The 13133-nt window shown below is 46.0% G+C and overlaps 1 protein-coding gene across 14 annotated transcripts in view; it reads right to left on the bottom strand.

The window, feature by feature from the left end:
* Window positions 1-10798: 10798 nt before the first annotated feature.
* The window catches only part of CDC25C (cell division cycle 25C), a 62183-nt gene continuing 59848 nt past the window's right edge, over window positions 10799-13133 (bottom strand). For 12 of the 14 annotated variants that reach the window (XM_035285663.3, XM_035285656.3, XM_035285716.3 and 9 more), the window contains 4 exons: window positions 12640-12738; window positions 11969-12102; window positions 11504-11615; window positions 10799-11326 (listed from right to left, as the gene is read on the bottom strand). In XM_035285663.3, the coding sequence (XP_035141554.1) occupies window positions 11177-11326; window positions 11504-11615; window positions 11969-12102; window positions 12640-12738 (495 nt within the window). In that variant the 3' untranslated portion in view covers window positions 10799-11176. The remainder of the gene's footprint in view (window positions 11327-11503; window positions 11616-11968; window positions 12103-12639; window positions 12739-13133) is intronic. The other 2 variants (XM_078360409.1, XM_035285701.3) reach the window with 2 other exon arrangements.

Raw genomic sequence — 13133 nt, forward strand, 5'->3', positions numbered from 1 at the left:
CTCAGGGAAGCAAATATTTCTCCAAAAAAAACACCCTTTCTCACTTTCCGGATCCCACTCACCCACATACCAAAGAACAAACAGACACCACCACAAAAGAAATTTTGTAACAAAACTTGAACAAGGGCACTTGCATTTCTAGTGTCTTTCTTTTCTTTCTCTCTCTCTCTCTCTCTCTCTTTCTCCTCTCTCTCTCTCTTTCTTTCTTTCTTTTTCTTTCTTTCTTGATTCGCTCTTGTTGCCCAGGCTGTATGGAGAGCAAAGGCGTGATCTCGGCTCACTGCAACCTCCCTCTCCTGGGTTCAAGCGATTCTCCTGCCTCAGCCTCCCGAGTAGCTGGGATTACAGGCATGCACCACCACGCCTGGCTCATTTTTTGTATTTTTAGTAGAGACGGGGTTTCTCCATGTTAGTCAGGCTGGTCTGAAACTCCCAACCTCAGGTGATCTCCCGCCTCGGCCTCCCAAAGTGCTGGGATTACAGGCGTGAGCCACTGCGCCCGACCTAGTATTTGTTTTTCTTAGAATTAGCACATCTATGATCTCGTTTTTCCCCTCCTAAGTGTCTTCTAGGGTACGATGGCTATTAAGCTCAAGATTCTGCAAAGATGGGTCGCAGACAGGTGGAATGGCTTTGCTGGGGGAGCATACCTGGGGCATTAGATTCCAACATTCAGCCCCGATGGTGTCCTAAGGGAAGATGGAAAGATCTCTCCCACCGCACTCTCCCAACAGGGTCCTGGGTGCCACCCTGCAACTCTGAAGCGCATGTCTGCACCACAGGCCTCCTGTGCTGGACCGAGGGACAGCAGGGGTGGGGGCGAGGGGGAGGGCTGGTGCCCAGGGAGCCATGGGGCTTGGCATGGAAGGGGGTGCTCTTCCCGAGGCGTCCCACCTGCTGTCTGCCAACTTCGTATAGCAAGACATGTGAAAGCCCTCCACTAAGTAGAAGAGATTTCCTTGGACCAAAGATCACTGAGGAAGGTGTCTGGAGAGACCATTTGGGAGCCCATCCTTTTCACACGATGAACGTTTCAGAGAGCAAGCTACTTTATCAGGATGAAACAACTAGGTAGAAACACATCTGTGTCCAGAACACAGACATCTACCCGTAAGGATAAGGGTATTTACTGGGCCTGGACCTGGGCCTGATTCCCACAAGATCCCAGGATAAAGCCAGAAGCAGAATGGCTTGGAAGGATAACTAAGCAGTGCATAGAAAGAAAGAGGGTGATGAAAGGAAGTGGAGGATTTCATCCCCTAACCCTCTAACTCGACCCCCTCCTTACTTCCAGAGCCAGCCTGGCAGAGGGCCAGCAGGGAGGGTACTGAGAATTGCAATATAAACCTCTGAGATTTATTGGCTGCTGCTTCTGAATATGGCCATCCTGCTGTGGCCTCTGGGGGGCATTTGCAGATGTAATCAGCCCAGAACGAGAGTCATTCCAGCTGGGGGTGTAAATCACCGTTGGCAAAGCTAGGAGAGAGACATGTGGCCCTAGATAAGGAAGTAGACTGATATGGCCTCTGTGCCCTTCCCTCCCTTCTCCTGCCCAGGGGGTGCTGGTTCTTGAGCTGTAATGCACTTTAAATGGAGTTTGTCCTTCGTTTTAATCTATATCTGCCCTGCCAGTTTTACAGAAGAGCTGTAAAAGTGAACATCTGGCTACTCAGCTTTTGTACAAGGCCTGTTTTCCCCCAGCTCCACCCTATCTCCATGTGCCTTTCCCAAGCCCTCCTCCCCAGAAGGGTTAGGGAACATGAAGCTGGGGAGCTACAATTAAAGGCCTCATGATGTCAGGCCCTCCACCCCATTGCCAGAGAGAAATATGCTCCAGGCACCTCATTTTCTCTCACACCTGCTCTTACATACAGACAATAGTTTTTTTGTTTTGTTTTGTTTTTCCAAATGACAATACTTTAAAAAAGAAATTTATAAAGCAAAATGTAACAATTTCAGGCTGGTCGGAATGCTAGGAAAAGGCTGAGACCCATGAACCACCAAAGATGTCAGGTGGTCAAGGGGTGTCTCCTCTGCCCTCCCCCTCCTCCAGCCACCAAGCCAAATCAAGTTTGGGGCAGGAAAAGTGGTTGGGAAAGGACGTTTGCTCAGGGTGCCCACTCTGATAGATACTCAGTGTCTATTCCAGTGCTGTCCCCACAGAATAAAACAAGAATGCAGGGACAGGGTCAAGCTGATGGGCTGGGAACAATGATCAATCCCACCTGTAAAAGGCCAGCCTTTCCATGAGAGAAAACGAGATGCCTGGTGCATATTTCTGAGTACAGGGGTAGAGAGCCTGACATCACCGGGCCTTTAATGTGGATTGGAGAAGGCTCTGCAAATAAATGTGACTCCAAGACTGACAGCCCTCCAGCACATCCTCTTCACCAACCATGTCCTCTGTGACTGCCAACACCTGCTAGATAAGCAGCATTGCCCCTTGTGGACAATGACAAATGAGCTAGCCCTTTCTACAAAGATGATGTTACTCAGCCATCATTCAATTCAATAATGTCTTTTGAGACTGATTACGAGCCCAGCTTTATGCTAGGTGCAAAATGATTAAGACACAAATCCCACCCTAGGAGGGCCTTATAATCCACTGATTGCAGCTCAAATGTCCAAAGACCCTGCATCATATTCCACTTTCACTTGTAATCTCAATTTTCTCCTCTTATGGTCAGATTACATGGTTTCTACCTTCTCTCAAGTCCTCTCTCTTTTGAGCTGTAATTCCTGCTGCTATCCTAATCCAGGATGTTAGCAGTATAATAAATAGTTAAGACCACAAGCTTTACAGACTGCCTGGATTCAAATGCTGACACTAGCTGGGTGACCTTGGGCAAGTCACTTAATTTTTCTGTGCTTCCATTTCTTCAACTACAAAATTAAGGATAATAGTATCTATTTCATATAACAGTTGTAAGGATTAAATGAGTAATGTATTAAATGAAGGTGTAGACCTGGCACAGTGGCTCATGTGGTCCAGGAGAGACCGAGGAGGGCAGATCATGAGGTCAGGAGTTCGAGACCAGCCTGCCCAAAAGACCAGCCTGGCCAATATGGTGAAACCCCGTCTCTACTAAAAATACAAAAATTAGCCAGGTGTGGTGGCGGGTGCCTGTAATCTCTTCTACTCGGGAGGCTGAGGCAGGAGAATTGCTTGAACCCAGGAGGCGGAGGTTGCAGTGAGCCAAGATTGTGCCATTGCACTCCAGCCTGGGCGACAGAGTAAGAATCTGACTCAAAAAAAAAAAAAAAAAAAAAAAAAGGTGTAGCATTATACCTGGCATATAGCAAGGACTGAATAAATATCATCCCAGGTAGCATGCAGGAGTTAATTATTCTGTGAACTTGGCCAGCCCCCACCACCTGACATTCTGATTTGGAGCTGGAAGAGGCACTTTTTGTTCCTTTTGCTGAATATACTACTGGACCAGAGTACTTATAGGAATGGAAACAAAAAGAACCATTTTCTACTTTTCTACCTTGTCAGTTTCTTGAGGGCAGGGACTGTGTCATATTTCAATACCTGTGATACTCAGAATTGACAACTCCAGATGCATATGTTTAAAGGAATTGGTGTTTCCTTAACCTATGCCTGAACAGAATGGGGAGAGAATCCCCTATGCCTCCTACTTTATACTCCTGATAAAGAAAGGGAAATATTCCAACTTGATATATCTGTGGTTATTTGTTCCCACCCAAATCTCATGATGAAATGTAATCCCTAATGTTTGAGGTGAGGCCTGGTGGAAGGTGTCTGGATCTTGGGGGTGGATCCTTCATGAATGGCTTGGGCCATCCTCTTGGGGATAAGTAAGCTGTCACTGAGTTCACAAGAGATCTAGTTATTTTAAAGTGTGTGGCACCTCCTCCTGTCACTCCCTCCCACTCTTGCTCCTGCTCTGAACGTGTGACATGTCTGCTTCTCCTTCTCCTTCTGCCATGATTGTAAGCTTCTGGAGGTCTACCCAGAAGCTGAGCAGATGTCAACACCATGCTTCCCGTAAAGCCTGCAGAATCATGAGCTAAGTAAGCCTCTTTTCTTTATAAATTGCTCAGTCTCCCAAGTAAGCATAGTAGTCAGCTGGGCATGTGTTGTGGGCCTGTAGTCCCAGCTACTTGGAAGGCTAAGGCAGAGGTTGCAGTGAGCCAAGATCATGCCACTGTACTCTAGCCTGGGTGACAGAGTGAGACCCTGTCTCAAAAAAAAAAAAAAATTACTCAGTCTTAGGTATTTTTTTCCTTTCTTTCTTTCTTTGTTTTTCTTTTTTTTTTTTTTTTTGAGATAGGGTCTCACTCTGTTGCCCAGGCTGGATTGCAGTGGTGCAATCATGGCTCACCTCAGCCTTGACCTCACGTGCTCAAGTGATTCTGCCACTTCAGTCTCTCAAGTAACTAGGACTACAGATGCACACCACCACATCTGGTTAATTTTTTAAAATTCTTCATAGAGGGCCAGGCGCAGTGGCTCACACTTGTAATCCCAGCACTTTGGGAGGCTGAGGTGGGTGGATCATCTGAAGTCAGGAGCTTGAGACTAGCCTGGCCAACATGGTGAAACTCCATCTCTACTAAAAATACAAAAAATTTAGCAAGGCATGGTGGCAGGTAGGTGCCTGTAATCCCAGCTACTCGGGAGGCTGAGGCAGGAGAATTGCTTGAACTCGGGAGGTGGAGGTTGCAGTGAGCCAAGATTGTACCATTGCACTCCAGCCTGGGCAACAAGAGTGAAACTCCATCTTAAAAAAAAAAAATTTGGCCAAGTGCGGCAGCTCACACCTATAATCCCAGCACTTTGGGAGGCCGAGGTCAGGAGATCAAGACCATCCTGACCAACACGGTGAAACCCCGTCTCTACTAAAATACAAAACATTAGCTGGGCCTGGTGGGGCATGCCTGTAATCCCAGCTGCTTGAGAGGCTGAGGCAGGGAAATAGCTTGTACCTGGGAGGTGGAGGCTGCAGTGAGCCGAGATTGTGCCACTGTACTCCAGCCTGGTGACAGAGCGAGACTCCATTAAAAAAAAAAAATTTCTTTGTAGAGACAGGGTTTCACCATGTTGCCCAGATGGTGAACTCCCAGGCTCAAGTGATCCTCCAGACTCGGTCTTCCAGTGTTAGGATTACAGGTGTGAGCCCCGTCTGTTATTTCTTTATAGCAATGGAAGAATGGCCTAATATATTCCCTGTATGTCAGTGGTCAGCCAGGTCCTGAGCCGAGATTGACAAGAAGCAATTTCAAAAAAATTTTTTAAATGTATGTTTTTTGAGACAGAGTCTTGCTCTGTCACCCAGACTGGAGTGCAGTGGTACAGTCTCAGCTCACTGCAACCTGTACCTTCCAGGCTCAAGCAATCCTCCCACCTCAGCCTCCTGAATAGCTGGGCCTACAGACACTGTAGAGATGGAGGTCTCACTATATTGCCCAGGCCGGTCTCAAACTCTTGACCTCAGGTGATCCACCCTCCTTGACCTCCTAAAGTGCTGGGATTACAGGCATGAGTCACTACACCTGGCCTGGAGAAGCAGTTTTTAGATCAAAAGATTTCTGTTCAATGTTGCCTTCCTGATGAATACTACCAGTCACTGCAAGGGCACCAATGCTGAGCACACTCCCTACACAGCCTCATACTGAGGTCTCTAGGCTGGGGTTTTAGTGCCTGCTCTTTATCTCTCAAATCCAAGCAACCCTTATGGCCTCAGATTCTCAAGAACTTACCATTGAGGCTCTTATAGATTTAACACCCAAAACAGTAAAAAAGCAGTGCCAACTCTGGAAGGGCATACTTTTGTTTTTTTCTTGACAGGTCTTACTGTTATCCAGGCTAGAGTACAGTGGCAGCATCATAGCTCAATGCAACCTCAACCTCCTGGGCTCAAGCCATTCTCCTGCCTGAGCCCCCCAAATAGCTACAAGTGCACACCACCATGCCCAGCTAAGTTTATTCTTTTTTTTTTTTTTTTTTTGAAACAGAGTCTCTGTCACTCAGGCTGGAGTGCAATGGCATGGTCTTGGCTCACTGCAACCTCTGCCACCCAGGTTCAAGCAATTCTGCCTCAGCCTCCCAAATAGCTGGGATCACAGGCATGGGACACCACACCTGGCTAATTTTAAAAATATTTTTAAATGAAACACCACAGAGTTTCATTATGTTGGCCAGGCTGGTTTTGAGCTCCTGACCTCGTGATCCACCTGCCTCAGCCTCCCAAAGTGCTGGGATTACAGGCGTCAGTCACTGTGCCTGGCCCCAGCTAAGTTTATTCTTATTCTATAGAGATGCTATGTTGTCCAGGCTGGTCTTAAACTCCTGGTCTCAAGGGATCCTCCCACTTTGGCCTCTTAAAGTGCTAGGATTACAGACATGAGCCACTGCGCCTGCCTTGGCACACTGTTCTTTGATGAAGGTTTGGTAACAGTAAAATCCATGGACAGGCTCTGGAGCCATACTATCTTGGGTCAAATCCCTACTCCACCATTAATTAGCTTTGTGATCTTAAACAAGTTACTTGGCTGGGCGCAAGGGCTCATGCCTGTAATCTCAGCACTTTGGGAGTTCAAGGTGGGCAAATCACTTGAGCCCAGGATTTCGAGACCAGCCTGGGCAACATGGCAAAACCCGTCTCCACAAAAAAAAAAAAAAAGAAAAAAAAAAGGCCAGGCATGGTGGCTCACACCTATAATCCCGGCACTTTGGGAGGCCACGGCAGGTGGATCATAAGGTCAGAGAGACCATCCCAGCTAACAGAGTGAAACCCCATCTCTACTAAAAATACAAAAATCAGCCAGGCATGGTGGCACGTGCCTGGAGTCCTAACTACTTGGGAGGCTGAGGCAGGAGAATCAGTTGAACCCTGGAGGCAGAAGTTGTAGTAAGCCAAATAGAGACTTCGTCTCAAAAAAAAAAAAAAAATTAAAATTAGAAAAAAAAATACAAGAATTATATTATCCAGGCATGGTGGCACATGCCTGTGATCCCAGCTACTCAGGATGCAGAGGTGAGAGGATTGCCTGAGTCTGGGAGATGGAGGGTGCAGTGAGTTGAGACCATGCCACTGCACTCCAGCCTTGGCAACAAGTGAGACCCTATCTCAAAAAAAAAGAGTTACTTAATCCCTCTGTTCTTCAATTTATCTTCATAAAGAAATGCACATAATAATGAGTACCTGTCTCATGGGCTTGTTTTGAAAATTAAATCAGTGTGTATATATATGAGTTTAGAAATAGTCTTGTAAGCACCTGAAAAATGTCAGCTACTATTGTTATTCCTGAAAATAACATGAATCAGATTATATAGTCCCTATACAGTGAGAGGATATTATAAGACATCATACCGCCAGGCGTGGTGGCGCATGCCTGTAGTCCCAGCTACTCAGGAGGCTGAGGTGGGAGGATCACGAGTCCAGGAGTTCTGGGCTGCAGTGCGCTATGCTGATCGGGTGCCCGCACTAAGTTCAGCATCGATATGGTGAACTCTTGGGAGCAGGGGACCACCAGGTTGCCTAAAGAGGGGTGAACCGGCCCAGGTTGCAAATGGAGCAGATCAAAACTCCCATGCTGATCAGTAGTGGGATCGCGCTTGTGAATAGCCACTGCACTCCAGCCTGGGCAATACAGCGAGACCCTGTCTCTAAAAAATTATACCAAAAAATGTTGACTTTGGGGAAAATAAGGTTTTCCATAAAGAAGATAATTAAGCCTTAGTTTTTTGTTTTACAACTCACAATTTCCACTTCAGACTACTAACATGTGGGCACATGTACATCAATCTCTTCCCATGTTGGAACTTAGAATTCCTACAGGGGCATGTGTGGGTGGGGCAAAGGAGCAGCATCTTTCCTTTGGCCATCTCCACCTAATGTAGCAGCAGCTTTCCTCTTTCCCCAAGACCTTCTGGGCTGTGAGCTCAAGGGTTTAGGGAGAAGGCCACAGAGGCAGCTTCCGTTTTTAGACAGGCAGTAGCTAGGAATGGATGCTATAGGCTTCAGCCGAATTGCTTGGAGAATACAGCAGTGCCCTCTGCTGCAAAGCATGCATGCAGCACTCTAGGGCAAGAGCATGTGCAAACCTTGCCAAATAAAAAAATTAAAAAACCAGTCCAGCCACTCAGGCACGTGCATGGGCTGCCCTATGGCTATAACTCCCCTTCCCTCCCACTCACTTTAAAAATGTCTCTCTGTTCCAAAACCTGGGAAGATAGTATATTTGTCTTTATTTTATCTCAGCCTAGGTTGTAGAGGGCTTTGTCCTTTTCAGTCCTGGGCTATCAGTACTACTAGGTTAATACCAGAGAATGACAATGTTCGGTCAATTCCACTGCCACCCGAGACCAAGTAGGGCCACACCTCACTGTAGATAAAAGCCTATTCATACTAAAAGCGCCAAGAAAGGAAACTCTGGGATACTGCTGAAGAATACAGTTTAAAAATCTTCCTGAAGTCTAACAGATCTTGCTTTGTTTTATTCCTATCTTCATATATCACAAATCTCTACTTCCAACCATTCTAAATCCTAACTTGCCTTTGTGAGATGTGAAATGGAGTGGAGAAAAGACCTAAAAATCAAAATCCCCCTGAAGCCATATATATGGAACTTTTTTTTTTAAGATGGAGTCTCACTCTGCTGCCCAGGCTGGAGTGCAGTGGCGTGATCTCGCTCACTGCAACCTCTGCCTCCCAAGATCAAGAGATTCTTCTGCCTGTCTCCCAAGTAGCTGGGATTACAGGCACCTGACACTAGGCCTGACTATTTTTTGTATATTTAGTAGAGATGGGGTTTTGCCATGTTCACCAGGGTGGTCTCAAACTCCTGACAGCCTCATCCTACCAAAGTGCTGAGATAACAGGCGTGAGCCACTGCTGATAGGGAACCTTTGAGCCCAACTGAGATTTGTCATCTGCCTTAGAGAATGCCTAGATACAACATGCTGCTGAGTCTGTGGGGGCACTTTTAGTAACTCATACCATGGAATGATCTAGAAAAGGAAAACCTAGGACATTGCTGAAGAAAACAGTTTGAAAGGCTTACCTTAATTCCAGAGCATTGGTTCTTTTTTTTCTTTTGAGATGGAATATACTCTGTTGCCCAGGCTGGAGTGCAGTAGATTTTGACTCACTACAACCACTGCCTCCCAAGTTCAAGTGATTCTCCTGCCTCAGCCACCCTGGTAGCTGGAGTTATGTGCCACCATGCCTGGTTAATTTCTGCATTTTTTTTTTTTTTTTTAGTAGAGATGGGATTTCACCAGGCTGGTCTCAAACTTCTGACCTCAAGTGATCTGCCCACCTTGGCCTCCCAAAGTGCTGGGATAACCAGAGCACTAGTTCTTAAGCCTTAGCCTGTATTCACATCAACTGAAAAGGGAGATTTTTAAAACCCAGATTTCTGAGCCCTAATTTCTAAGCCCAACTCAAAATCCATTTCCATCACCTGCCCTACCCCATTTAGACACTCACATTCGGGGGCCCCTCTCTGAGAATTCACAGTGGAACACAATGATTATTCTCTTCTGGGTGTCCAAAGGAACAATGGGCTTCTTTAGAAAGAAGTTAAATAGTTCTTCCTGACTATATAAGTTTAAGGCTCCCTGTAGAAAAATAATTTTAATAAGCATTTCCTCAAGGGCTATGGACAGTACCATTACTTAGAAATGACTGGGATACCAACCTGGGATATTTGGGCCAGAAAAGCTAGACTATAAGCATCCTCAGGGCAGGAGTCTAAGTATATCTCTGTATATATCCTGAACACCTGGCATAGAGGTTGGTATGTAGTAGATGCTCAATAAATGTTCACAGAACTGAACCACTGGAAGAACAGGAATCACTGCGAGGAATGTTCATGAACAGTGTTTGCAAAGTGCAACACTTGGATTAATGTTTTTATGTCTAGGTAGGAGTCCTTGGCTCCTACAGAAAAGAGGGACATTGGTCTAAGAGAGAAAGGGAAAGTAAGCTGCTTAAGGTATACAGAATTAAAACAAGGAGGACTTCAGCCTTGATGTGCTTCAAATATGTAATATTTGTCCCAATTCTAGAGTTCATAGGCCCCTTTGTCCACAGACTCTTCTCAATAAAGAGCTATCTCCAGCCCTCCCCTACTAATGGCCAGAATGTCATCTCACCTGGATGTGTCCTCCCAGGTACTCATATGGATAGCGACAATCAATGACATAAAACTTCTCAATCAGACCCTGGAACTGATTTAAGAGGACTAAGGTGAGGCCTGAACATCTACATTTCAACTCTGGCAATCAATGGGGTGACAGATGTTGCAGCCAGATTGCCTATGCTTCCAAACATCTGTATTTCAAACAAGTTCAGATGATGTTGATGTTCCAGGGTCCAAACTTTGAGAATTACTGGTTTTTTGTTTTGTTTTGTTTTGAGACACAGTCTTGCTCTGTCGCCTAGGCTGGAGTGCAACAGTGTGATCTCAGCTCACTGCAACCTTCCCCTCCTGAGTTCAAGTGATTCTCCTGCCTCAGCCTCTTGAGTAGCAGGACTACAGGCACACACAACCATGCACAGCTAATGTTTGTATTTTTAGTAGAGATGGGGTCTCACCATGTTGGCCAGGCTGGCCTCGAACTCATGACCTCAAGTGATCCACCCGTCTTGGCCTCCCAGTGTTAGGATTACAAGTATGAGCCACCACGCCCAGCCTAAGAATTACTGGTTTGGAGAAAAGCATGTTGGCCCCAGATGAATAAAGATGGTATGTCTGAAGGAGTCTAACTTGGTGATCTCCATATACAGCTCTTCTAGGAGCAGGCTAGGCTCACAATCATATCTCTCACTCTGCAGTGTTTATTTTTCCATTTTTAAAAAAGGGAGAGGGGGAGACAATGAAGGAAAATACAAAGAAAGAAGGAAGATAACTCACAGATGACTGGCTTGTGAGAAGATGAGTTTGGAAGAGGAATGCCAGAGTTCCCTGAACCAACACAAATCTCTATGCAACTCAAGGTTGCCTTATAGAGCCAGCTCCAGGACTCTGTCACCAGGTTTCAGCAAGCTGAAACCTTATCCATTCCCAGGCCTGGCATTTCAACAGATTGGCAGCCTGTTGGTTTACAATCTTGGGTTTGGCCGTCGGGAAGGCCTCTTTCTGCTCAGGGTTTCTGCAGTGTCTTTGGATGACCTGTTAGCAGCCAGTGGCTGGTCTGTTATCATGGGCTCATGTTCTTCACCAGAAGGGCAATTTGCTCTCGCAGCTGCCGCTCCCCTTCCTGCATTTTGCTCTGGCTTCGACACCTCAGCAACTCAGCCTTGTGGTCCTGGTGATGCATAGGGCAATAGCTCTGTGGTTCACACAGTTCCTGAAAGGTAAGGGACAGAGTAAGGGATCTCTAGACTCCTGAACTCTGCCTATGAAGGATAATAGAGACGCTGCTGCTGGCAGTGGTTAAGGAGGAGCAGCAGTTTCGTCTCTAAGGGCTTTGCAGACCCTGGGAATTGGGTGCTAAAGTTAGCTCCCCGCATGCCCCACCCTTTACCATATATTCTGGAAAGAAGTCTCTGTAGCCGCCTTTAAGGATATATAGCTCTGGGTAGTACAATGCAGGATACTGGTTCAGAGATCTGTCCTCTTCTCGCAGAGAACGACACCTTTAGACAGAACCCAGAGATGGGTGGGGTGGAAAGAAAGGTCAGGATTCCAGGGGCCATTCACTGGGATCCTGCTAACCCCAAACAGGACCTTCCAGTCTCACTGTATGTGTAAAACAAGGTCCAAGTACTTCCTGTACTGTGGTCCACCCTTCCTCCTTTTCTGTACTGTGGCCTCATTCTCAATCCCTTTTCCTTTATTGCTCCAAACTTTTGAATTTTAGAATGTCTTCCTTCAACCTCTCTAAAATTCTTCAAACTATAGAATCCAGTCAGTCTCTGTCTGAACTGGTCTGGGAAGTCCAACTCAAAATCCATTTCCATCACCTGCCCTACCCCATTTAGATACTCACATTCGGGGGCCCCTCTCTGAGGAGAATTCACAGTGGAACACAATGATTATTCTCTTCTGGGTGTCCAAAGGAACAATGGGCTTCTTTAGAAAGAAGTTAAATAGTTCTTCCTGACTATATAAGTTTAAGGCTCCCTGTAGAAAAATAATTTTAATAAGCATTTCCTCAAGGGCTATGGACAGTACCATTACTTAGAAATGACTGGGATACCAACCTGGGATATTTGGGCCAGAAAAGCTAGACTATAAGCATCCTCAGGGCAGGAGTCTAAGTATATCTCTGTATATATCCTGAACACCTGGCATAGAGGTTGGTATGTAGTAGATGCTCAATAAATGTTCACAGAACTGAACCACTGGAAGAACAGGAATCACTGCGAGGAATGTTCATGAACAGTGTTTGCAAAGTGCAACACTTGGATTAATGTTTTTATGTCTAGGTAGGAGTCCTTGGCTCCTACAGAAAAGAGGGACATTGGTCTAAGAGAGAAAGGGAAAGTAAGCTGCTTAAGGTATACAGAATTAAAACAAGGAGGACTTCAGCCTTGATGTGCTTCAAATATGTAATATTTGTCCCAATTCTAGAGTTCATAGGCCCCTTTGTCCACAGACTCTTCTCAATAAAGAGCTATCTCCAGCCCTCCCCTACTAATGGCCAGAATGTCATCTCACCTGGATGTGTCCTCCCAGGTACTCATATGGATAGCGACAATCAATGACATAAAACTTCTCAATCAGACCCTGGAACTTCCCCAAGAGTAAGGCAGCCACCTGCACAGAAACAATGACTGAATACTCTGCTCACTGCCACTCTGAGGGAGAGAAGAGCCAATGACACAATTCCTTACACGCATATTCATGTTAGTCACCTGGGATTCCACTATATGTCCAGCCTCCAAAGTCATCCCATATTTGACGTGTGACAGTGGTTCAGCTCTACCCACAAAAGAGAATGAAACAGGAAGTGGCCCTTCTAGAGAACCAAAATAGCTGGCATTGCTAAGATACCAAGGAAGGAAAACCAAATTCAGGCTACCCTTCTGGGGACAGGCATGGCTAGAATCAGCCTCTCAGGAGATGTTGAAGGACTTCTATGGTGGCAGAGATAGCAGCTAGAGATCTCAAAATTGCAGGAAGAGATGCAAAATGGTTCCCTACCCACCATC

This window comes from Callithrix jacchus, chromosome 2 (assembly GCF_049354715.1).
Source record: "Callithrix jacchus isolate 240 chromosome 2, calJac240_pri, whole genome shotgun sequence".
Classification (NCBI taxonomy): Eukaryota; Metazoa; Chordata; class Mammalia; order Primates; family Cebidae; genus Callithrix; species Callithrix jacchus.